A 24,540-nucleotide genomic window follows, 5' to 3' on the forward strand; every position below is an offset into this window, starting at 1 on the left:
ATCCCTAAAATAAAACGTTGAAATTAATATTTTAATTAAACACTTATCACCTCTATGGTACATCATAGTCACGCTATATACATCTATGGTATCTCTATGAGTCATGAACCACATATGAGTTCTAAAAGTGATCACTACACATGTTGAAAAAGAGAGACAAATTAATATCTATATAACTTAAGCGACAATTTTTTTTGGTCCAAGGAGAGTATTTTATATTTTAAATAAGCTTCTATAGATGTAAATGTTGGATTATAGTGGAGGATCAGTGGAAAACACATTAGCACTTACACGCTGTATACATCTAATAAAAAGTCAACTCAACTAAAGAAGAAGTGATTAGTGTGCATGCATGCATGCCATCATATTTGGCCTTATATGTGCATTAATTATATTTGAATTTTAGAGGTCAAGAACACGAAAAGCAATAAGCACATCATACTCGTTATCCCATTTGATATAGGAAGCATACTTGGACTCTTGTCCTCTTTCATCTCAAAAGTCTGCTTACTATCACAGTTGCACTCATTCACAGAGAATAATGGCCTAACAATCCTATTGCGGTTTAAATTACTTTCATTGCCTATGACTAATGAAATAATTTCTATTAAGAAAATGTTTTAAGGGATCCAAGTAAAAAGTATATATCTAATTATCTGTTGTCTTCATACTTGTATCCAAATTACTATTTCCTAGAATGCTGAGAGGACTAGTTTATCCATCATTGCTATGAAAACGCTTCAATTTCATTCATTTACATACAGAAGAAGTAAAAATAATCAACACAGAAGAGAAAAAAGTATTAAACATAACACCCTACAAGTCTACAACCATTATAAGTGGAAGGAAACTCAGACATCTAACACAGCCAAGAAAATTGCCAAATGTATTAAGTAACAGAAAAAGCATACTGATTAAATAAGATATTGTTTTTCACAGAAACTTAGAAAATAGTTTAAACAAAATGATGATTAATACTGCACCATTCAATAATAGGTAGTATACTCAACAAAATAGAAACTTAGAAAGTCAACAAATATATAGGTAGTATACTCTTATGTATATTGCACCATTCTATTACAGCTGAAATGCCTTCAACTGAAATGCCTTGAGTGGGTCATTATGATCGATATCAGCTATTGGTGGGAGATCAATTGGAATAGATTCAAGACTCAGGCCTTCATCCTTCAGCTTCTTGACTACTTCCTCAAAAACAACTTGATTGCCTCTTCGAGTGAGATGCAAACCATCCCTACATTTCAATAAACAAAATCATATATTGTTAGGGACCAGAAAAGATAGAGAACACTTGCATGCAGACTTGAAGGCTCTGCTCTTATCCTAGCCATGTGTATTCATAACCCTTTTCTCATATTCCCTATCTAACTACATTACCATGTTGGCTGGTTTGTTACAAAACTCTACTCCCATCTTCTCATCTTTCTCGCATCTAGCGTGGAGGTCTATCAAAGACCTTGGAATGATTTTGTATCTTTGATATGCCATCTTAGACAATAACTCTTGTGGCTTGAAGCGTGGATGTGCACATCAAGAGTGAGGGTGGCGGCAATCAAATTCCTCATTACATGGTTATAACGGTTGTGGCACCATGTCAAGGACTAACTTCCTAACAGCTTAAGTTATTAGATGAAAGCCTGTGCATGGTTTTGGATTATTAACAGTATGCAATCACAGAATGACTACATTGAAAGGGCCACTAGATCCTATCCATTTCTTGCTAAAGTGCTAAACCATTCACTAGCTCAGATGCTCTCCATTGACTAAATGATTCAATATTTTCACCAAAATGATGTCAGTGAAGATAAGATAACAGATAAAGAAGTTTCAGTTACCACAAAAAATCTTTCCTCCAGCTAGGGCACTGCTGCATTTTCCTCCAGAGATCAATCACAGGTATTCCACATTCTCCAGCCACAGTGATGCATGCTCTAGCATACTCACCAGCAGCTTCATTTGTCCTCTCAGGAAGACCCTCTGGATTTTCTGCATATGGATGTCTGCAATAGTTATTAAAAAAAGCCGATTTTAACCCCTGTTGTATCCAACTATCCATAAATTTTATAGATGGAGAAACCATAGTAACAGCAGTGACATCATGAAAAAACAGGATCAATAAAACCATACTTAATGCGACCATCTTCATCAATTGGAGGAGGCGTTATGAGGAGAACAACAGTCGTCGGCCATTGCTTCTGAGATTCAAAAGAAATTTTACAATATTTAAATAGGAAGCCTATGAAGGAGGTAAATTTAATAAGTACTGATAACATACCAATTAGAGAAAACAAAATAAGCAAGGAAAATAAATCAAAAGGTATTTCTTCCATTATAAGGCATATGTAACAGGCCATGTTTCCCACATTGAAATCTTCAAGGTTATTCTAGGATAAGAGATCAAATAATGATAACAGCAAGGTTCCTCTGAATCAGAAACTCGGAATCTAAGATTGAAAACATAACAGATATTGCTTACCCTATAACATGAGCTAAACAAGTCCATAAGACAGTGGTGTTAATTAAAGGATCAAACCTCAACATCCAAGCATGATCTTATGAATCAAGGGAAAATTTACCCGCCCTATGACTTGGCCATTAAATGGGTTCTATTCACAAAAGCAAACTAAAATTAAAAATTAAAAAAATCCTTTGGTAGTATGTTTGATTCAAAACCTTTCATATAACTAGATGGGTGTTGGCTACACACACTAGTAGCACTAGCACCTACTTTTCTCTACTCCATCACTCATTACTTTTACTGATGAATAACCCACATTCTTCAAACATAATTATAACTTCCTATTAAAATAAAGAACCCAACATAAGAGTCAAAAGACATTAGGACTATGGGCCCCACAATACTCAATGACCCTCATCCAGGAATGTTCTGTGGGAAATTAACTGGTATTAGTATATCTTGATTACGAATGACTTTGTTTTGTGAAGTTTGGAGACCGAGGAAGACCGCCCGGATAGAGGGGTTTCTCAGGTTACGAGACATGGTCTAAAGGGGAGATTTTGGTTGGGTATGAATTAGGTGTTTTGACAACATTATTATTCTCGTACTTGTTTTTCTCTTACGGTGAAAGATGTTTTATCCTTATGGACAGGGGCAGGAACACTCTTTCCACTCTAAAAGTAAATGTGGGTCACTTCAAAAATCCTATCTTGCTTGCATACCCAGCACCCCAACAGCTAGGAAACCATAAAGAGCTTAACTAGAATAAATTTTAGCATAGGCCATTGATCCAACCACAAAAAAAATGCAGCGGGGAAATGAAAGAAGAAAAATAGTTCCAAAATTTAAGTTGTCAAAATGAAAAAACTCTTAGTCTCAAAGGCAAACTTATTAAAAGTGAACCTTTACATAAATATTTTGTGCAACTTCCATTGTCATAGAAACAAGGACTCAGACCCATGTTCACAGCATCACAGCAAATCCGAACAGTGATAGCTAAGCTCACCAACTGTATGTTTTTCCACCTCCCAATTTCATGGGTCCCCATTACCATCTTTGACCAATCAGTGTCATAAAACTCAACCCCACCAAAGGATAAATGATTAATCTTTTTGCAACAATGTATTAGAATAGTGTTAGCTCCAAAGCATGCAATCAAATTCAAACATAATGGGTCAAAAAATTTTGTGTCTCTAAAAGCATGGAAAAAGCCACTTTACCCTTAATTCAATCTAAAAAGTGCACACAACCTTAACTCACTAAATAATTCAAGTATCAAGGGTGGATATACACTTGCAGAGAGAACAAATTCACTTCAAAGGAATTCTCCTAAAATAACAGTGACCCCTTTTCTGGGTTCCAAAACCGTGCAACTTTTGCCTAATAATTTGAATATTTGTTGCAAAACACACACAGGAAGAGAGAGATATGGGGTTACCTTGATGAAGGAGACAATTGAATGAAGATTCTGTTTAAATTCATCGAGAGGCACGTGCTGGAAACCGGAGTATCTATCTGGAAGGCTAGCGTCGTTAGCACCAAAGAAAACAGTGACAGCAATTGGTGCTCCATCAATTCCACCATCACCACTTTGTGTTGCAGGGAAAACCCTGTCCAACACCTTCAGTACCCACCTGGTGTTGTAGCCACTATACCCTCTCAGCACCACATCTACCTGTTCATCATCAACCCCATTCACATAAAGCTTCAAACTTTAGCAATAAAATCATACCCACTATGAAGAAATTGAAAAGAATAAACAACCAAACCATGCATTAAATCAAAGTATCAAAATGTTCACTGAATCCATATCCACCTCATTATCCTCAACCCCATTTACAAAACTCTCAAACTTCACATGAAAACCATACCCATTAATCAGAAATGAACAAAAAGCGTGACTATAATAAAGACACCCACATTTCCACATTTTCAATGATCATTATCAATCCAATTTACAAAAAGCTTCAAACTTTACACAAAAATGAAAAAATGGAAAATAAAAAAGAATGCAGTAAAGGATTAAACAATGTAAATATGAAGTCTAATTTGATAACATTAATGAAAAATAGAATACCGTGCGGCTAAAATGGTTAGCAAGAGAAGCACCCCATCCACCTTCACTGAATGAATCCTCAGTGATTGAATCACCGAAAAGATAAATCTTTGGCCTCATGATTTTAGTGTGGATTTGTTTCAATGTTCAAACACAAAGCCTCTCAATTTGATTCAGCAGTTGCACAAGTCATGCACTACACTTCTATATATAGCAACACGTAGCATCTTATCGGGTATTGCACCGCTTTTATTTAAATAAACTGCCTTATTTTTTAATAATAAAAGAGAAATAAATATATATAATTACCGGTTTTATATATTATTACTACATAAATTATCATTTCATATTCACTATCTATGATTTTTCAAAATAATTAATACAAATCAATATAAATATTAAACTCATAATAAAATTAGAATTTTGAGAAAAATATATATTTACTAGTTTAAGAGTTTTTTATATTGACGTAATGATAAATAATACACATACTATATATAAATTTTTATACTATTCACATATATTACACCGCATAATTTTAATGTATAACAACATTTTTAAAATAATTTGTAACGATTAGTATTTATAACCTATGTTCAGAAAAATGTAACGATTAATGTTAATAACCTGCGTTCAGAAAAAATGTAACGATTAGTATTAATAATTTAATTTAATATATTTTAAAATATTAATTACGTTTTTTTGCTAATATTACATATGTTTTATATTAATATTATTAATGTGTTTGTCCATATGCATTTCTATTATTTGAAATTAAATGTACTAATTAGTAGTAAAATATAGTTTTTTGGTAGAGTAGTAATTAGTAAAATATAGTTAATAAGACCAATTGGTCAATCATATTTTTTAAAATTGTACACTCAAATAACTAAAAAAATTGCAATTAGTTTTTTAAGTGTCGTGTATAAAGTAATCATTCAAAAAAAGTTGTTTCATGAAATCAAATATTTTCTGAACTAACAAAAAGAAGATCATAACATGCCACGTTCTCTTCATGACATGTTTCTTCCTAAAATGAAAAATCAACCCACAAATATTATCAACTATATCATTTTATGAATAAAAAATTAATTTATTATAGGGTTTATAATTGTCATTTTTAATATGTGTCACTCCTAAAAAATCAAGTTTTTAACATTTTGGTCATCTTAAAAATTTATCGGGAATTTACACAATTAGACTAACGTCTTCTTGATTTCCTTTAAACATTTTAATATTAATATTCATCTGTTGTAAAATAGGAAGTTACTGTAGAATGTAAAGTAGATAGAAAAGAACATCCAACATGGAGTAAGTGGAGAGTGGATCCTACAAATTTACAATTGTAAAGTGCATTTACTATTCTTTAACACTTTTGCTTATTGGATTGTGTGATTTTTTTTTATAGAAATTACTCAATAATAATACTTATATCATGTTTTAATTTTATATATGGCACAAAAAGTATAAATAAAGATATAATAAACAAACTTATTTGCGATTTTTAGTGAAAGTTTAGAATGATAGATAGGATATAAAGTAATGACTTCATAATATTATGTTATAAATTATTTATTGACAATACTATTCTATAAACTTGTTTATATGGTGTTTAATGTTATATACAGTCGGTAAAAGGTAAAACTTGTATTGAGTAATCCACAAACAAAATAAAATTTTGTTGAATTTTATGGTAAAACGCAATAAAAATTTGGGTGTGAGATTATATAATATTCATGTAATAGAAGAAAACAATTAAAAACTGCACTTTATTTAAAAATGCATGAACCATAATCCATATAGAACAAAGGGATTATGTATGTATGTATGTGTAGCATTGACTGAAAAGCCTATGAAAACTTTACATATGAAAGTTTTATTAGTTCTAATCTTATTTATATGACAGCCTAGTTTCTTACCGAAAGACTCAAATTTCAGATATCATTGTCTAGAAATTTGTTTCAACCTATTCATAGTTTTCTTTAGCTTCCAAACACAATCTCTATTGCCCTCCACCTCAAAGCTTTTGATTGTACCATGTTGAATTTCATCCACTTTTCATTATGTAGAACATTCATAGCTTCATCAAAAAAATTAGGGTGACCTTCATATTTAATTATCGGATAGATATCACTTGTCTCAAACGTTGTTTCATTTTCTGTCTCAAACTAATTAGAATATTACTTTTTATTTTTAAATTTTTTCTTTTATTCATATGTCAATAAATAATTGGCTTGAGATGGAGAATAAAATATTGTTAAGAACATATGATACTCATCCGTAATTATTATACTCTCTCTTCACTCTAATATCTTTCTGATCCATTTGTCAAGAATAAGATATTAATTCTAGACAAGTGATTACTCCTAAAAAAGATGCCACAATTTAAACCCTCATTTCTTATGCCAACCGATCTTTCATATACCATAGTAGCTATACTAAAAAAAAGTTGAACTTCTTTCTAGACTCATTTCTACTCCAATAACGATTTCTTGAAAATTTGGTCTTGCTTCTACCTTGTCAAACTAGTAACTAAAATTTATGTATGTAAAGAGGAATTCTGTGACTTTCTTCTCATCTCTTCATTAAAAATATTGCTCTATCTTGACAATATCCATAGATAACACACAATCAAGAGCATAATTTGATAGTGATGTTTCAAAAGTTTTTCATGAATCTAGTTAGGAACAAATAATTAACAATCAATGATTTTTTTCATCAAACTTAATATCCATGATTCCTTGGAAAATATTCAATGGATGAGACAAGGGTGTATCGTCTTATATTAAAAACTCAACATCTACTTTATCAAAAACATCTTATTATTCTTAATTGTTTTACCACATAATTGTCGAAACTTGTCCTACTAAAAGAATTGTAATAGAGCAATGAGTAACCTAAAATGCGATTTTTAGCACTCATTAACATTGGTAAACTCAAATCCGTATAGAGTCTACGCATAACCTTCACATATTTTAAACATACACAATGCAAAGAGAGTAAATTTAGGTGAAGTTATGTTAAGAGAAAATATATATGCATTAATAAAAGAGTTTTATACATAATCAACTTATTAACTATTATTTATTTTTCACCAGACTCTTACAAAAATACAAATGAATGATATTATGTACAAATATATTTATATTGATAGAGTATATATATTACATTTATATATATATATATATTATGGAAGGATATTCACTTATATTAAAAGTAAGTTTAATTTTTTTCCCCACATTTTATCTATTCCTTATAGGAAAATCAAATAGTTGAGATTTATTCATTATTTTAAATAATTGGATTTCCTTATAATAGATGATTAAAATGTTGTATTATGGGAGACTAAGTGAATCCACTCATATATCTTATATATATCACATATTAATTATATTGATATCTTTTAATTTTTAGTGTAATTATACAAAAACAACTCTTCTATTTTTTACACTTGCAAAAATACTCTAATTTTTATACATATATTACACTAAGTGTGATTTTTCTAATAAGAATGTGTGATAAATGTAATTAAGTTAAACAAAATATGATATACAAAAAACAAATATAAATAATATACGAACCAATATATTTTCATTATTATTTGTTCATTATAAAATAATATAATAATAATTTAAACAACATCTCCTTAAAATTATTGATGTATTTTATAATAAACCAAAATTAATAAAAATATATTGATTCATATACTATTTATATTTGTCTCATAATATATTATATATTTTTTAATTATCTTTATGTATTTATACATTACATACGTTAAAGAGTTTTTTTTGTAAATATAAAAAAAAAAGTAAAAACTGAAGGGAGATGTTTGTGTAATTTCATTTCACTTACTCTATATTATATCTCCTGTTCCACTCTTCAAGTCTGGAACCCCTAATTCACATTCACTCACTCAATCTCTGTCGCTATGGACTTCACCAAGAAGCGCAAAACTGAAGAAAACGGCGACGCCGCCGAATCTCCGCCACAATCACTATCCACTGTCGCCGCAGCCCTAACCTCCGACGACATCCTCAAAATCCTCCAGCCCTTCACCCAAGACCAGCTCCTCGACCTCCTCCAGTCAGCCTCCCTCCGCCACCCCGACGTCCTCGACTCCGTCCGCACCCTCGCCGACCGCGACCCCGCCCTCCGCAAACTCTTCGTCCGCGGCCTCTCCGGTGACACCACCACTGACAACCTCCGCGCTGTATTCTCCGCTTATGGCGAACTCGACGAGGCCATTGTCATCATGGATAAGAACACCGGAAAGTCCAAGGGCTACGGTTTCGTCACGTTCAAGCACGTCGACGGCGCCATTATCGCTCTCAAGGAGCCTAGCAAGAAAATTGACGGAAGGATAACGGTTACTCAGCTTGCGGCTGCTTCGGGGACCGCGGCTGCAACCGATGTTTCCGCGAGGAAAGTGTTTGTGGGGAATGTTCCGTTTGATATATCGTCGGAGAGATTGTTGGAACACTTTCTTAGTTTTGGGGAAATTGAAGAAGGGCCGTTAGGGTTTGACAAAGCGAGCGGGAAGACTCGAGGGTTTGCTTTCTTCGTTTACAAGACCGAAGAAGGTGCAAGAGCTTCACTGGCGGAGCCTGCCAAAACCATTGACGGGCATCAGGTGAATTTTGTATAAGAAAATTTTGTAATTTTCTCTCTAAATTGTTCAAAGCTAGACATGTTGAAGGTCATTTGCAATTTAGCTATGTTTTAGCCTGTCTGTGATTGAAACACCTGATAATATCTATTTATTTAGGCTTAAAATAGTTGATCACACCAGTGATTTCGGTAAAAGTGGACTACAAGACTAATTCTACACCTTTAAAAAGTGGATTACAATAGTGATTTTGGAAAAAAAAAAGTGATATTTTGAGACCCTTAAAAAAAGGGTGGATCAGGGCATGAGGCTCCCACATAGTTGGTTTGGTTAGTGTATATGCACACAGCTGCCTGTTTCCGGGATTTGAGACTGTGACCTTACCATTCCTCTAAGGCTCCAAGTTACATTTATAAGTAAACATAATTACATCTATTTTTTTGTTGTATAATTCCAACCAAACAAAGGTGTAAGAATCACCAGTGATTCTATTTTTTGTAATTATAATATATGTGTGAACTTCTATCTTTTTGTCAAAATAAAAAATTGTGTAAAATGTTAAACAAATAGTACCAAAATCTTAATGAGAGTGTTTTGAAGAAAATGCAAGTTTTATCCCAAAATTAATCGAAGTTCAAAACTAAACATGCTGCAGGTGATTTGCAAATTGGCTGTGGATAACAAGAAGGCAAAACCTGGAGGAGTTCCAGGCCAGACACTGCCTTCAGGGTTTGCAGGGAATGGCATGGCTTTTCAGCAGCAACAGCAGCAACCAATGCAGGCTCCTATGCTGGTATCACAGTATGGTGGATATGTTGGTGGTGGGAATGCTAATAATTATGGGGTTCAGTCTTCAGTGCCTTCATTTGGTAATCCTATACCGGCTAGCGGTGGTGGGTATGGGCATGGAGTTGGCAGTGCTTATGGTAATCCACAATTTGGTGGGCCAGTTTCCAGTGACTATGGCACAAGGTTCCCTCCCAATTCTGCTGGAGCACCTTCTGGGGGATTTCCAGATGGATCACATTACGGTCTTCCTCCAAATTCACAGAATCCACAGCCCATGCCGATGCCAAGACCTCCTCCTGGAGGAATCTACCAAGGAGTGCCACCTTATTATTGAGGTAAGTTTTTGTATTCATTTTCAGTTATGGTTTGTAGGTGATATATCTTTGCATCTTTGAGCTTTATTGGATGCTTCTATCATTTGCGTGCTTGTAGTTGTTTGAAATGTGCAGTTGGGTTTGCTTGATTCATTCTTCTTCTGAAAAGGCTTTGAGGTCAAGCTATTTGCTGAATATTTGTCCTTTGTCACATTTGCTAGAATTTTCAATACCATGTTTCATTATACTGAAATGAAAGAGTGCTTGATTGTTGATTGGTCTACCCCATCCTTATTCATTAGCTAAAATAATTAAGCATCTGTTTCGTTGAGCATAATTTGCATAGAGAGTGGTGAAGCCCTTGTCCATATGCCTTTGAAGTGAAGCTTTTTTGTTATGGGCTTTTACAAAACTTGAGAAGGATTATATTTTCCCTATCAAATACTTTCCATGTTTTTCAATTATTTTGATGATTTTCCATATTAATGTATACTTGCATATCTGTATCGGTATCTGTGTTTTCCACAGGGATGGAGCATCAAGTAGACGGGCTCAAGGCTCCCCTGACTTTCTTCTAAAAATATTAATGCAAACACACACACACACACACACACACATATATATATATATATATATGAGGATGAATTCGTTTACACCAAAGTTAAGTTATATTAGTTACACTCAATCTCAGTCATTCATTTTCTTAGATCTAACGGACCAAATGAGTGAAACTTAAAAGTTATTTAAGATTTCTCTTTTTCTCTCTCATCACTTATTGCACTCACACATTTGATCTAAGAAAATGAATGACTGAGATTGCGTGTAACTAGTATAACTTAACTTGGGTGTAATTGTGTAAATGGACCCCTCCCCTCTCTCTCTATATATATATAGGAGGGGTCATAATAGATATATACTTTTTTTATACTATGGTAACATAATAGATGCATCTCTCAAGCTTAGCAGTTTGATGGTGTATATTCCACCTCGTGGAATAGGAATTCGAATCCAGATGACCTCTTTTTTGGTCTGAAATAACTCCACTGCTGTTTTGTTTTTAAAAAAACCGAATTTGACAAAATACGACAGATCCAGGAGTCAAACACGCTTTCTAATCTAGGCATGGAAAATAATTATCTGCCAAAGACCTCAATGCTACAATTGTCAATTTGACTTTATTTTCAGCCCCCCAAACTTTTTGCCCAAGCTCTGCCACTGGCTTTCTAGTTATTTTTTAATGCACTTGCATTTTACATGTACTTGTGAATGACTCTTCCATCTTTACCAATATGAAATGTGTTTAATATATTTTTGTGGAAATGGTATGGTTGTGTGGTCTTCCTGTTTCAGTTGGTGCTCATTCAAGATTTTACGTATTTGTTTATTGTATTTATCATTTATGTTTTTAAATGTTAATCACTGGTTTGAGTTTTGAATAGGTGTTTCATTCAGCTTTGTGATGGCTCCTTGGGCGCTAATGCTTTAAATGGTTGTGCTGATTTCCTACATGCAGACAATGAAATCTTTGGTTTTGGTTACATGGACTGCTGTAAATTTGTTGCTGCATCACTGCCTCTGCTTCTATGTGTTATGGTTCCATATGTGATAGATATTAGTGAAGGCTTGCATAACTTGGTGTAGTATTTAAATGTAGTATTTATGTGGAATTTCTTCAGAACTTTTCCTTCAACATTTCTCTAAATAGTTCTATAAAGTAAATGCCAAGGTGTTTGCTCTTAAATTTTGAGATGTCTCTAATTGTTGTCTTTATGTTCTTATGTGCATATATGTACTTTATATGCCTCGGTCCATTTATGCAAGTGTCCTCTATTTTTTTCCCTTTAATCATTTTCACAAGTATTTATTTTGTATGCTTGTGATATATGAGTATTTCTTGAAATATCCTTCAGATGTGGTTGGTTTTTATCTGATTTCAGCATCAAGTCTTAAGAATAAACCATTGGGTCAGATCTTAAGAAGCTCATTCATGTCATCTTAAAGATTAGTTCCTTTATTGATTTGGCCTGAAATTGATGCTTGTGTTCAAGCCATTTGGAAATTGCAAACCTTGAAATTGACTGCCTTCTTTGTTGTTGAAATCCGAGATCATAATTGATGTGCCAATTTTGATGCCATTTTGTCTTTTGTAAAGCCTTTAATATGTGTTGACTGTTAAACTTAAGAATATGGTTAAGAATAGACTTCAGACCTGAGGGCATTGTTTAAGAAAGAAAAAAAGAATATTTATCTTGGAAAATGATTTATTTAGTACATCGAAAAGTAGAGGACATGAATTCTAGGACACACAATAGAAAACCCCTTGTAATTGCTTGTACAAGTTATTAGCAACAAACTATTGTTTTTTTGTTTCTTGTAAAAGGTTCTAACTGTTTTCTAATTTTGATGGCTTGTGTATCAAACCTTTTGATTGTCCATTTTGGTTGCCATTTCTAATGATTTTCGAGGTGGTTCTCCTGTTCCTTTTCGACTTGATGTAGTTCTGCCAACACCACATTGGATGTGGTCTTTTGAGATTATGGGACTTGGGACTATAGTGTCATATTGTTCTGCATATGTAAGGAACTGATCATTTTTTGTATCATTTTCTACATTGATGATTTCTTTTGTAATAATTTTATAACGGAATATACATTTCCCCGGAGTGGTGTTTATGCAACTATAACAATAATGTTGTGCTTGATTTATGTTTATGGTGTTACACATGCACGTACATCAATATTTATTTTTTCACTCCCAGTGGATTCAAATTATAAGATTGGATAATGTCACGGATTTAAGTGCAAAACAAAGTATCTTATGACTTTTGTGTTACAATACAGACTGGTTACCAGTTTTTTATGTTCATTCAGTTGTGGAAATGAATACACGTGAGATTACTTTTGCATAGTACAACTTCTTGCTTTAGTGATGTGATTTGTATCACTTAGAAATGAATAAATACTTGTACACGATACCAACCAAGTCATTGAGCATCCTAGTGATTGATAAGGGTCTCATGGAACTTACGTTTGCTTTGTATGGGTACTGGGAATAGATGCTTAAGTTGCACTTTTAGTTCGATACATTCTTCTATGGCCATTTTGTACCATATGGTGGGTGCCCTGGGACGTGAAAATGTCTCTAAAAGGTTTTTGCAATTCACCAGTCACCAATTTATAACAATATTTAGCAACCCCTAATGATTGTTCTTTTTCATTCACAGAAGTCACAGCTTTAAAACCTTATCTCGTATGAAACATCAAAGAATATAACATATCAAATGGGAAGCCTAAATTTCCAAATCGAGACAACTTGAAAGTATTATACAAGAAAAAAATGATAAGGGAAAAGCCTTAATTTGGCAAACTCATGGAACTTGAACTACAGATGGAAGAATACCCAGCAGCATTTGCTCTCTGAATTATCATTTCCATATTCCTATGCAGACTTTTACCAAATTCTTCATAATCCTTTCCCTTTTGCCTCTCTCGGATTTACAAGTGAACAGTGCTTTGATGAGCTAGAATAGTCCAAATATTAGCTGATAACTCTTGGCATTTGGGTTTATCTTTCCAATATAATTCAATGAAGTATTCTGACACCATTGTGCTATCCCCTATTGCTTTCTACGAGGATAGGTACAACTCCACTACATACCAAAGGCCATGCATTCTTTAAGACAGTTGAGAGGTTGTGCAACGCTCCAAATATGAGTCCCACTTCAGTTGAGTATGTCTCTAAGAAATGGGAGAAAGTGTAATGAATCAAGTGGGAATTGAGTCTTTGGTAGAGATGATAATGAAGATAGCAACTTGCAAATTCACCCATTGTTGATTCTTCTTCAAGGTCAATTCTGTTAAGCAGCTTGGATAATATTCCTGCTTCCACTATCAAAGCCTTTAAACATTATTCAATTAATACAATACCCAAAAAACTGCTAAATTACTAAGATGATAAAATATATAGTTATCAAGTTATACCTGAACTTTTATAAAAATGAGTTTTTGGACAAAATTTAGAGAAAGGGGATAACAAGAGGCTTAAGGACATGAAATCACTTGAAAGTTTATCAAGCATTAAACTGCAAGTAATTTGTGATTTACACATTTTTGTTTCTATCTCACAATAAATCTTCCCAATATCCTGCACCCTCTGTATGTCCAGGTAACCCAAGACTTGAGTTTAGGTATCACACTGCATGTCATTGGATACTTAATACAAACCTTGATACAAATTTCCAACTGTCCACACATATGCACACATATATAAGATGAGAAATAATTGTATGTATTGATATTGTAAGAGTTTTTTATATTATCAGTGCATATCGTTCGTCATTCATATATTAATTATCATTAGCTTTGACTTTTAAACATAAGCAATACATATGAATGCTAGATGACGTACTGATAGTGTAAAAGTTTTACACTAAAAATACATAAATATTACACTCATATAGGATATAAAATAAGAGAAAAAGATGTATGCACTAACAGTGTATGCGATTTATACACTGTCATTGTATCATCTACCATTGATGTTTAATTATTGTTGACTTTTCAAAAAAAGTAATCCAAATGAATGGTGGATGATAGTGTGTATAAATCTTTACACTGTGGATGTACAGATTTTACACTCATAATATAATAGTCATCAGCAAGAACAAGATTCATGGTTGCAAGAGTTAGTAGATGTTTCAATAGAGCATAGTCTTCTCCTCTTGTTTGGATGTGATGTTCTTGGTAAATACTCCAATGAGCTAGAAGCCTTATCCACTACAGAACTTAGTGCTTGTTGAACAGAAATTTGAAGAGCTTGGCATGCCTCAATGTTAGTAATGTCCCCTTTGCAACATTTAAAGATAAACACATTCTTCATCCTCTTTCCCAAAGTTGATATTTCTGTCCTCATTAGCTTTAGTTTAAGGGCATCAAGTGTTTGTCTAAGGTCAGATAGCATATCAGGGGTGTAATCACAGCAGATAGAAGCCTTGTAAGACATTGATCCATCTCCTTCTCCTTCATCATCATATGGTTCAACTTTCACTTCATTTGAATCCTTTGGGATTGTAAGGCCTTTGCTTGATTCCATTGCATTCTTCTTCAATTCCTTCACTTGGTTAATAACTTCAGCTAGCAATGTTGCTTTATCCATCTGATAGTAACAATTGACCCACCAAATCAAAGTCAACAAATTTCAACAAATGTTTTTTTCTCGAATAACAACAACATCCAAATCTTTATACTACTACGTGAGGTCAGTTACATAGATCGAACGACACCATAATGATCATAAATAAGAAATTACATCAATTTCTTGTTCTCAACGGCCAATGTTTACTTTTTAAATGTTAAGTTTCGCATGGTTGATGTATAATGATTATTTCCAAAATTAGCTTTTGGATAGAGTTAAGTTCCATTATTTTAATATAATATCAGAACTTATGCAAAACAATATATATTTTTCTTCTTATATAACATGGACATGTTTCCAATTATGACTTCATCTAGTATCAACTTCGACCAAAAGCTTATCTGGGTGGTTAAACAAGTAGATTGATCCCTATGAGAATGGCGGCTTAAAGTCTTGAAACATTTCACTAAACCCTAGTATAGCAGAGCCCTGAACCAAGCAATAGAGTTCATTTTTTAAGGTAGTTGATTATGATTTATGTATACTATAAGGAAGACAACACATGAAATTAACATCTAACTAATTTTGATTATCAAATACTTAGAACTAAAATACAATAGTTTTCCTTGACCCACATCACCATTATCAGTTAACCAAACAAGACAAAACATGCAAGCCACTATGACATAATACATTAATGTAGAAATAGAGATCGGTTGTCCCATTTTTTATATTTCGTTGTATCACAATCTAATTAAAAGTTATCATCTACTAAAAGAAAAAAAAAACATAAAACAACATTTGATGTTATTTGGTAGGATATGATTGGTTTAGGACATGAGAACAAGAAATTTTAAAGTAAAAGCATTCCTTTTCATAAAGTAGTTGATTCATTCATGCCAGCCAGGACAGCTGTCACTAACCCATGTCTACTTCAGGCAACAACTTCCTAGAATATAAATATGAGCCACGTTTTTACCAAAACTTTACAGAAAGTATCTTAAACTATAGTGTCAAACATTTCTGCATTTTCTTTTCCTCAGATAAAGACCACCAAATTAAATTACCTAGTCAAAATTGGCACTCTACATTGCTTGATCTTCTATAGTTTTGTTCTTATGACTTCATCAAGAAAAAACCAAAAAGTCGCAGCTTTCTTTGTTGTTAATGTAAACTTTTTCCCTAGAACTCAATTTAAAAACAGCAACCTTTCATAAAATAAACAAACTAATAGTAATATAAGTTATCTGCACTATTAAATGAATGATAAGTGCAGTCAGAATAATTTATCTTGGTCCAATAATATTCACCAGTTATGGGTCATGCAAGATTAAACTATAAAAAGTGTTATGATCATGAACTATTATTCTGAGATTGTTGGTCATAAATAATAAATAATTTCACATTACGTAATGAAGTGATGCACCATTTTAGTTGACCTCAGCAACTCCCTAACCAAGTTGACCGTACAATGACAACATAGATGATGCAATCAAAAACACTTAATTTGATTAAAGTAATGTGCTTCAAATCTAAAATGAAATCCATTTTTCCTTCAAAATTATCATATAGCATGAAAGGGCAACATAAGCTAAGAACATTGAACATTGTGCATAAAATTGGTAATTTATCTCAGAAATCTTAGTGTTGTATGTCAAGCAGCACTAAAATCTTATTTTCTCAACTCTGCATCAGATTGTATTCCATCTTCAAACTTAAACTGGTGCATCCCAAAATGAAGACTATAACCATTCCTCATTCAGTTTCAATTTTCCATCAAATCTATTCTAACCTTTTCTTCTTATTGCAATTGATTATTATGCAAGAACTGACTATAGCTTACCAAATTTAGATATGTTATTAATTTCAGTATATCCATTTTGGTCATAATCCTAGTTAGAACAATTATATAAAGACCATAGTTTTGAAGAACATGCTAATTAAATCAATCATACAATACAATACAAATTAAGTGAATCATAAAACTAAAAGGCCATAGAACATAATTGAGTTAATTCTCTCACAGCATCCATCATAATTTACCAATAGAAGGAAAAGAACAAAAAACATTACCTTTTCAGTAGAGGGTACTAGACCACGTAGTGTTTCAAAATGACCATTTATTCTCTCCCTTCTCCTCCTTTCTGCTTCACTATGATTCTTCAAAGCTGCCAAAGCTTTGGCCTCAGAGATCTCATTCTTTCCTACCCTTTCAGTTTCTTTAGGGTACTTCACTAACTCTCCTTTCTCACTCTCAAACACCAATGAATGAGTTGATGTCAACCCATCTTGGATAAATGCTTCAGATGAAGGATTTGAGTTATATAATGATGAATAAATCATTGACATGAATGAACCTTCTAATGGTAGTAGTAGTAGTATTTTACTATATAAAGAGAAGAAAGAAACCAGGTGGACGTGTAGTAGGGGTGAACCAAAAAGAGAGCTTGTGGAGATGAAATCTTTGTGTACTTGTGTTGCTTTGTTTGGTGATGGTGTTGTTGGTCATAACTTCCATTACGAAATGAGAGAAGCTTTGAAGTGCTTATAGGGTAATGGACTCACTTTTCAACCATTTCTAAGCTAGAAAATAGTAATAAGAGTTTAGTGAGTGAGAGTACTTTGAGTGTATGAAAAAGTTTAGAGAAGGAAAAAAGGATGTGATGAAATTCACAGAAGGATTCAGAAAGTAAGATAGAGAACACAATAATTGGCACTGTTTTGTTGAGCTGATGCTGATATATGTATGGATGAGAAAGATTGGTGTAACGTTGACTATGACATTGCTTATAATTTTGTCTATATAATAGGAAAATACTTCTTTTACACTTCAAATATGCCATGGGATATAGTATTATATGTAGGTATTATTGAGTACTATTATATGTCATGTGTAAATATTAGTTCAACATTTTGTAGATGTTAAATTTCATGTGTTCACTTAATAGAAATCTATGTAATTTACATCTCCAATATAACATTGTATTCCCATGTGAAGGTAGATGCGAGTTAAGTATATATATATATATATATATATCTAACTTAAGTTATACTAGTTATACCAAATTTTAACCATTGGTTTTTTAAATTCAACAGAGCAAATGAGTGAAACTTAAATGTCATTTAATATTCATATTTCTCTTTCATCACTTATTCCATTTAGTCCTTTAGATTTATAATAATTAATGACTGAAATTGATTGTAACTTATTTCTTATTTATATATATATATATATAGTCTATATTGTCTATAATCTATGATGAACTCGTATGTGAGTGAAGTATAATCTTAACTTATTATTCTGTGTTTTAATATATAAAAAAACTAATATATTACATAACTATGAAAATATTAAGGCATAATTGTTCACATTGTGGAAACAAAACCAAGCACAACCACAAGGATATTTATTGAACTTTTTCCTGGTCTTCTTGCCTTGGTGTTTTAGGCGTGCAAGGCTTAAATTACCACTCTATGATTAATAATTAATAATAATAAAATTATTGGACTTAGTATACATTGTTACAATTAAGTAGGGAGGAGTATTGTTATGCTTGCGTTCATCACGTTAAAAATATGTTTTTGAATTAGACTTTGAAAGAAAAAAAATGAAAATGAAAAATTTAGATATCGTGAAATATACTAGTGAGAATATTCTCAAACTTTTCATTTTGTTTCCCTAAAAAATAACTCTCAGATATCTTGCCTATGAAGAATATCCAAGTGTAATAATAATAAGGAATCTCATACAAACATATTTAATAGCAATTATTCCAATTATATTATTGGTAGCTAATAGTATATGTAGTTGTCATCATAAAAAAAGAAGTGACACTCTAGATTTATAATAATTAATGTTACATTTGCCAATAATAAAAAAGGGAGATAGTTAGATATATATATTGTATTATATAGAAAGAATAGCATACATTTTGAAAAAGATTTGTTATACTAAACCATGTATCAGACTAATAATATTGAAGTAAAAATAAAAAAATAAAAAAATTTAATTTTTAACTGATATAACATATTTTCATTGGTCCGAGATACGATTTAGAATACCATTTAAAATAGTAGATGGTTGTTCATGAGGTCAAGTATCCCATTTTAAATGGAAAGGTAGATCAATGATTGAAGATGCTCATATTAAACTTTAGGGCTTTTTGACATTTTAAGCAGTGTTATGAAACCCAAGCCGGACGTTAAACCGGCAGAGGTTCCGTATTAGGTTTAACCGGTTTAAACGGTTAAATCGTCCGGTCTGACCGGGTGATTTCGTACATAATTAATAATTTTTATTTATAAATATATAGTTATATATAAATGTACAACTTTATATAATTAATAATTATGTATAACTATATTGAAATAATACCTCTTTATCTTTTTTGGACCGTAGTAAAACAAAATATTAGAATATTGTCCCATTTTTTTTATTTTTGAGTGAGCCGTCCGGTTTACTTCCCGGGTTAATCCGGTTTAACCGGGTTTAACATGGTCGGACCGGATTTTTTCCGATTCAAAGCGGTTCAACTCTCATTCGGTTAAGATGGCAAACCAGAACCGTTTTCAAATCCGGTCAACGGTCAGACCGGTCAGACCGTCCTGTCCGATCCGGTTCCAACAACACTGATTTTAAGAGGTTATTTTCAACGCCTCATAAAGTAATATATATTTGGATTGTGTTGGAACTTGGAAGTGTGAACTTGGAAGTGTGAGTTGCCAATAACAACAATAATAAATCTGCTCGTGAAATGGTAACCAATGTCTTCAGATATTGATTAAGTGATTGTATTTGAAAAATTAAATTTTTATTAAAAATATCGTCAGAAAAATATTAACTTATTAAATGGTTTATCCATATAGTCAATTCCAATTAATAAAAATAGGGCTTCATTATTGTTTTCTGAAATGAGAAAAAATTATGATGTTATTCACTTTCATACCACATTTAATAACCCATATATGCATACGTATTTGAGAAAAGAAAAAACTTTTAAAAAGTTAAGAGGATAATATTTATGTCCTGATATTGTAAAAATTTATACACAATCAATATGATATACACTCACAAGTCAATAATAATTGAAAATGAACAGTAAATAATTAAAAACTTACACTGCAACATATACACTTTTTTTTTCTTCTCAAAGGCTGATTGTGATTGTAAATACTGTTGACAATACAATAAGTAAGAGTTTATTGTAAATTCCTTGTCCAGTTATACTGTATAAAAATTTATTGAATGGTTTAAGTGTTGAGTCTTACTTAAAAAATAAAGGCCTTATTTTCATTTCACATTCACATGTTTAATAATTTATCTTCATTCCATATTATCTTCAAACAGGTACCCAACATATACATTTGGTCTTGATCCTAAAGCTATGAAAAATGGATTGAGGATTCGCAATGTTGTTCCTGATACAGAGGAGGAAGCAAGAAAGGTACTTGAACGCATGGATGCTGAGAACTCCAACTTTGGTTAATTTTCATGTGAACAAAGAAAACAAATGTATATAGAAAATAAAGCTTCATAGAGTATTTTATCTTGAAGAAACAAGCCATTATTAATTTGGACCAAAAGGGGGAAAAAGCCATTAATTTCTTGAATGTTTTTTCTGTGGCACTCCATTATTTTGATAAGGCTTTTCAAGTAGGTATTCTTTCCCCTGTGCATAAGTAACTCATTTATTTTAGGGCGTGTGATTGCTTCTTTAAACAAGTGTCATTTTCATAAATTAAACTCTCCACCTTTTAATCTTTTTGGGAATCTAGCGAGACTTTACATCAATAAACCAACGCCAGCTAGTTGATATATTTCATTAGTTAAAAACACCTTAAGTGGTGGCCTTGGCTATGAGAAGTGATGTATGTTTCATCACCAATATTAATAGTGACATCTTATGACATTACTATTCCACTCACTCCTTTGCTTGGTTGTCCTTCAACTAATGATTTACCATAAAACGACCTAACCCTCATAGCACATACTCTCAGTCACAATCTTATATAATTTTAATGAGTTTGACACATGTATTGTGAAACATGTATTAAATAATTATTGAATATACTCAGTAACTAATAAAATACTAGCAATTCAGGCCAAAAATGAATAACAGAATAATAATAAAAAGTATTAAATTCTTAAACATTTGATGATTCAGGGATCTATTTGACATATCATTCCCTACACACCTTGATCAGCTGCAGTTAAAAGTAAGCTACACTGAATCCAACCATTCACCAAAGTGACTATAGTGTTTACGAGTTAATTTTTGGAGAGAAATGAAAGAAAGGAAAGTCTTGAGAACTATTTTACAAGTGTATTTCATGTTTCTCAAGTCTTTTTTTTCATCTCCCGTACCCTCCAAAAACTAGCACATAAAAGAATAATATGAGAAGAATAAGGCCTTTATTTTATAGTCCCTGTAGTCATTTTGTGACAGTTGGAATCTTGGTCCCTATAGTCACTTTTGTTATTGATTTCGTATTGAAGTGTTTGTATAACATTGTTTAAAACCTTCAATTTATCTTTCGACATGATTGAAATTGTTGATTTTAAAATTTATTTTCAAATTCCCATAGGCTGTTTATTATTTTGCAAAACAAGTCCTTGTTAATTGTTATAGCAAACTGATTCAAATGGAATTGTTAAGGTACTCTGATGGTATGGTACATAGGGCGAGTTTAAGTATTTATTGAATGTTGATTTCATATTAAATGTTACAAGTTTTGTTAAAATAACTAACTAGTTAATGAAATGCTTGAGAACTCACTGAAGCCATATGCTGCCATATATGGAGAGAGAAAAAATGGAATAATACTACACGTGATTGCAGTGTACTACTTATTTTGCAAATCGCAATTCATTTGGTTTCAACCAAAATGTCCTCTTAGCTCTCATATGTCTATTTGCGAATTACATTTTGAAGAGAAATAGAATATTGAGGAATCATAAAAGTTCAACTCATAAACAAACTCTAACTTATCGCCTGAACAACCAACATGAGAAGCACATTATTTAAGTAAAAATGTCATTCAAAGTTAGAATCAAACACAAAGAACAATGACATATGTTTCTCACAATTGAAAGCATATGCCATGATGTAAGAATTTCTGACAATTTATGAGTCCCAAATATAATTTTATAATTGTGTTATGACCATTATTTAATTAGCTAAATATAAAATGATCTTCAAAGAATTAATTGGTGGCTAAGGGCATATGTGTCATGAAATATTATAAGTGTATATACCTTCAGACAATTTCTGATTTGATGACATGACTGAATTAGAATTATTGCAACTTAAGTAGTAACCACTACGGTTACTTTTATGTGTTATTGTCCCCATTTGTACAGCAATAAGTTTGGTTGAGTAACTGATGAGAATAAAAGGTAGATGGATAAGGAGTTATCTAGAAGGACATAATCCATCAAAATTACATCAGCGAAATAGAATTCTCTCCTTGGCTTTTCATTCCCCTCTAGAGAAGCAGAAGGAAAACCATCAGGCTCTATCATCTGAAAGATCTTCATACCCTTGACAATTCTAAATGGCTAATCAAGGTATGCTCTTCTTCTTCACTATTAAATCAATTGGGGTTTCTTCGGTCTAGATCAGAGTTGTTCCATTTGAGTTTATGTATGGGCATAAACATTTTGTTATAGGAACAAAGCCCTGATCATTAGGTTTTCCGCATTCAATCAAAATGGATAATACATAGAAAAACCATCAATTGGTATCACAGCCACCCTAATTTGATTCATGTGTGAAATTTGGTCTTCTGAAGTATTTCAGTTTCTTCCCCAAATTTGCATTGACTTAGGGTTTGATGATTTAACTATGCCATGGATTGATTAGGATAGAAATTCATTGTTTTCCATGTGCGTATAGATAGATTCGAAATTGAATCAATGTTTTTTTGTGGTGTTCTTTTATTTTTTGGTGGTTTTTTCGGAGAAGAATGATGTAGAAACTGCCATGTTCGTGTTCTGCGCTATACTCTCGCTCAAGCGTGAGTACCTCGCCCAAGCGAGAACTAAATAGAAGCTTCGTCTTCTATTGCACTCAAGCGAGAGTACGCTCGCCCAAGCGAAAGTACCTCGCCCAAGCGAGAACTAAACATAAGCATTATCTTCTATTGCGCCCAAGCGAGAGTATGCTCGCCCAATAATTTTTTTTTTGGGAATTTAAAATTTATGAGGCTTTGGTATCTTTGTGCATTGACTTTGGTTATCCATTAAGTTGTCTGTTATTTCAAGTGAGCTAATTGAAGTGAAATGTCGCCAAAGTGACCTCTCTCATGGATATAACTCATGAGGAATATTAGATGTAAGTGTGTATGATTATTCATGCGAGTATTAATTGGCCCAAAGGAAAATTGATATTTGGCCGAAGATCATACACACCTGTGATGATAAACATGTTATAATTCTAATTTTTTTATACATGTGACTGATGAATCAATCCAAAGAGGGATTCGTCAGTTGACATGCCTTATTATAAATGTTTGATCATCACAACAAGAGTACCACTTGTAGTTAATATTTTTGTCCGAAGACTTGATATTAATGGTGCACTAGGTATCTTGATTTGGACATACCATTATTTAAGCACATTGATAATTTTAAGTTGTGAGCATATTTTAATATTTTGTCTTTTGTTCTATTCAGCTACATCAATTGCTTCTATATCTGCAAATCTAAATTTGGTTCCGGTCCTTAATGGAACAAATTTTAAGGACAAGAAAGAGAACATGGAAATTGTTCTTGGCTACATGGATCTAGACTATGCATTAAGGGTAAAGCAACTCTCTTCTCCTTCGGAATTCAGTGCCTCTGAAGAGAGTAAGGATTATGAGAAGTGAGATCGCTCTAATCGCGTGTCTAATGATTATTAAGCGCGACATTCCATAGGTCTTTAGGGGTACTATCTCGGATGAGATAAACAATGTCAAAGTTTTCCTTACTGAGATTGAAAAACGCTTTGCAAAGAGCGATAAGACAGAAATAAGTACTCTGTTACAGAGCTTGATTTCCATGAGGTATCAAGGCAAGGGAAACATAAGGGAATACATTATGGGAATGTCCAATATTGCTTCAAAACTTAAGGCCCTTAAGCTTGAGATGTCGGAAGACTTACTCATACATTTGGTCTTGCTT

General features: G+C 32.5%; 3 protein-coding genes across 5 annotated transcripts; 1 reads left to right on the plus strand and 2 right to left on the minus strand.

The window, feature by feature from the left end:
• Positions 915-4,734, minus strand: LOC109327394 (GDSL esterase/lipase At5g45920-like). Its single transcript, XM_019560520.1, has 5 exons — positions 4,554-4,734; positions 3,915-4,151; positions 2,146-2,213; positions 1,854-2,018; positions 915-1,252 (listed from the first exon to the last, which is right to left on the minus strand). Exons 1-5 carry the CDS (start codon positions 4,650-4,652, stop codon positions 1,078-1,080), a joined length of 744 nt encoding a protein of 247 aa, XP_019416065.1. The 5' UTR covers positions 4,653-4,734; the 3' UTR covers positions 915-1,077.
• Positions 8,393-12,965, plus strand: LOC109328356 (UBP1-associated protein 2C-like). 3 transcript variants are annotated; one of them, XM_019561787.1, is made up of 3 exons: positions 8,393-9,165; positions 9,797-10,265; positions 12,710-12,965. In XM_019561787.1, exons 1-2 carry the CDS (start codon positions 8,464-8,466, stop codon positions 10,262-10,264), a joined length of 1,170 nt encoding a protein of 389 aa, XP_019417332.1. In that variant the 5' UTR covers positions 8,393-8,463; the 3' UTR covers position 10,265; positions 12,710-12,965. The 3 variants fall into 3 exon arrangements, with proteins under 3 accessions (XP_019417332.1, XP_019417330.1, XP_019417331.1); XM_019561785.1 differs by lacking the exon at positions 12,710-12,965 and adding an exon at positions 11,684-12,328; XM_019561786.1 differs by lacking the exon at positions 12,710-12,965 and adding an exon at positions 11,758-12,328.
• LOC109327536 (transcription factor bHLH30-like) lies at positions 14,837-18,135 on the minus strand. The gene is made up of 2 exons (XM_019560715.1): positions 17,451-18,135; positions 14,837-15,398 (listed from the first exon to the last, which is right to left on the minus strand). The coding sequence occupies exons 1-2, from the start codon at positions 17,724-17,726 to the stop codon at positions 14,898-14,900; spliced, it is 777 nt and encodes a 258-aa protein (XP_019416260.1). The 5' UTR covers positions 17,727-18,135; the 3' UTR covers positions 14,837-14,897.

This window comes from Lupinus angustifolius, chromosome LG15 (genome assembly GCF_001865875.1).
Source record: "Lupinus angustifolius cultivar Tanjil chromosome LG15, LupAngTanjil_v1.0, whole genome shotgun sequence".
Taxonomy (NCBI): domain Eukaryota; kingdom Viridiplantae; phylum Streptophyta; class Magnoliopsida; order Fabales; family Fabaceae; genus Lupinus; species Lupinus angustifolius.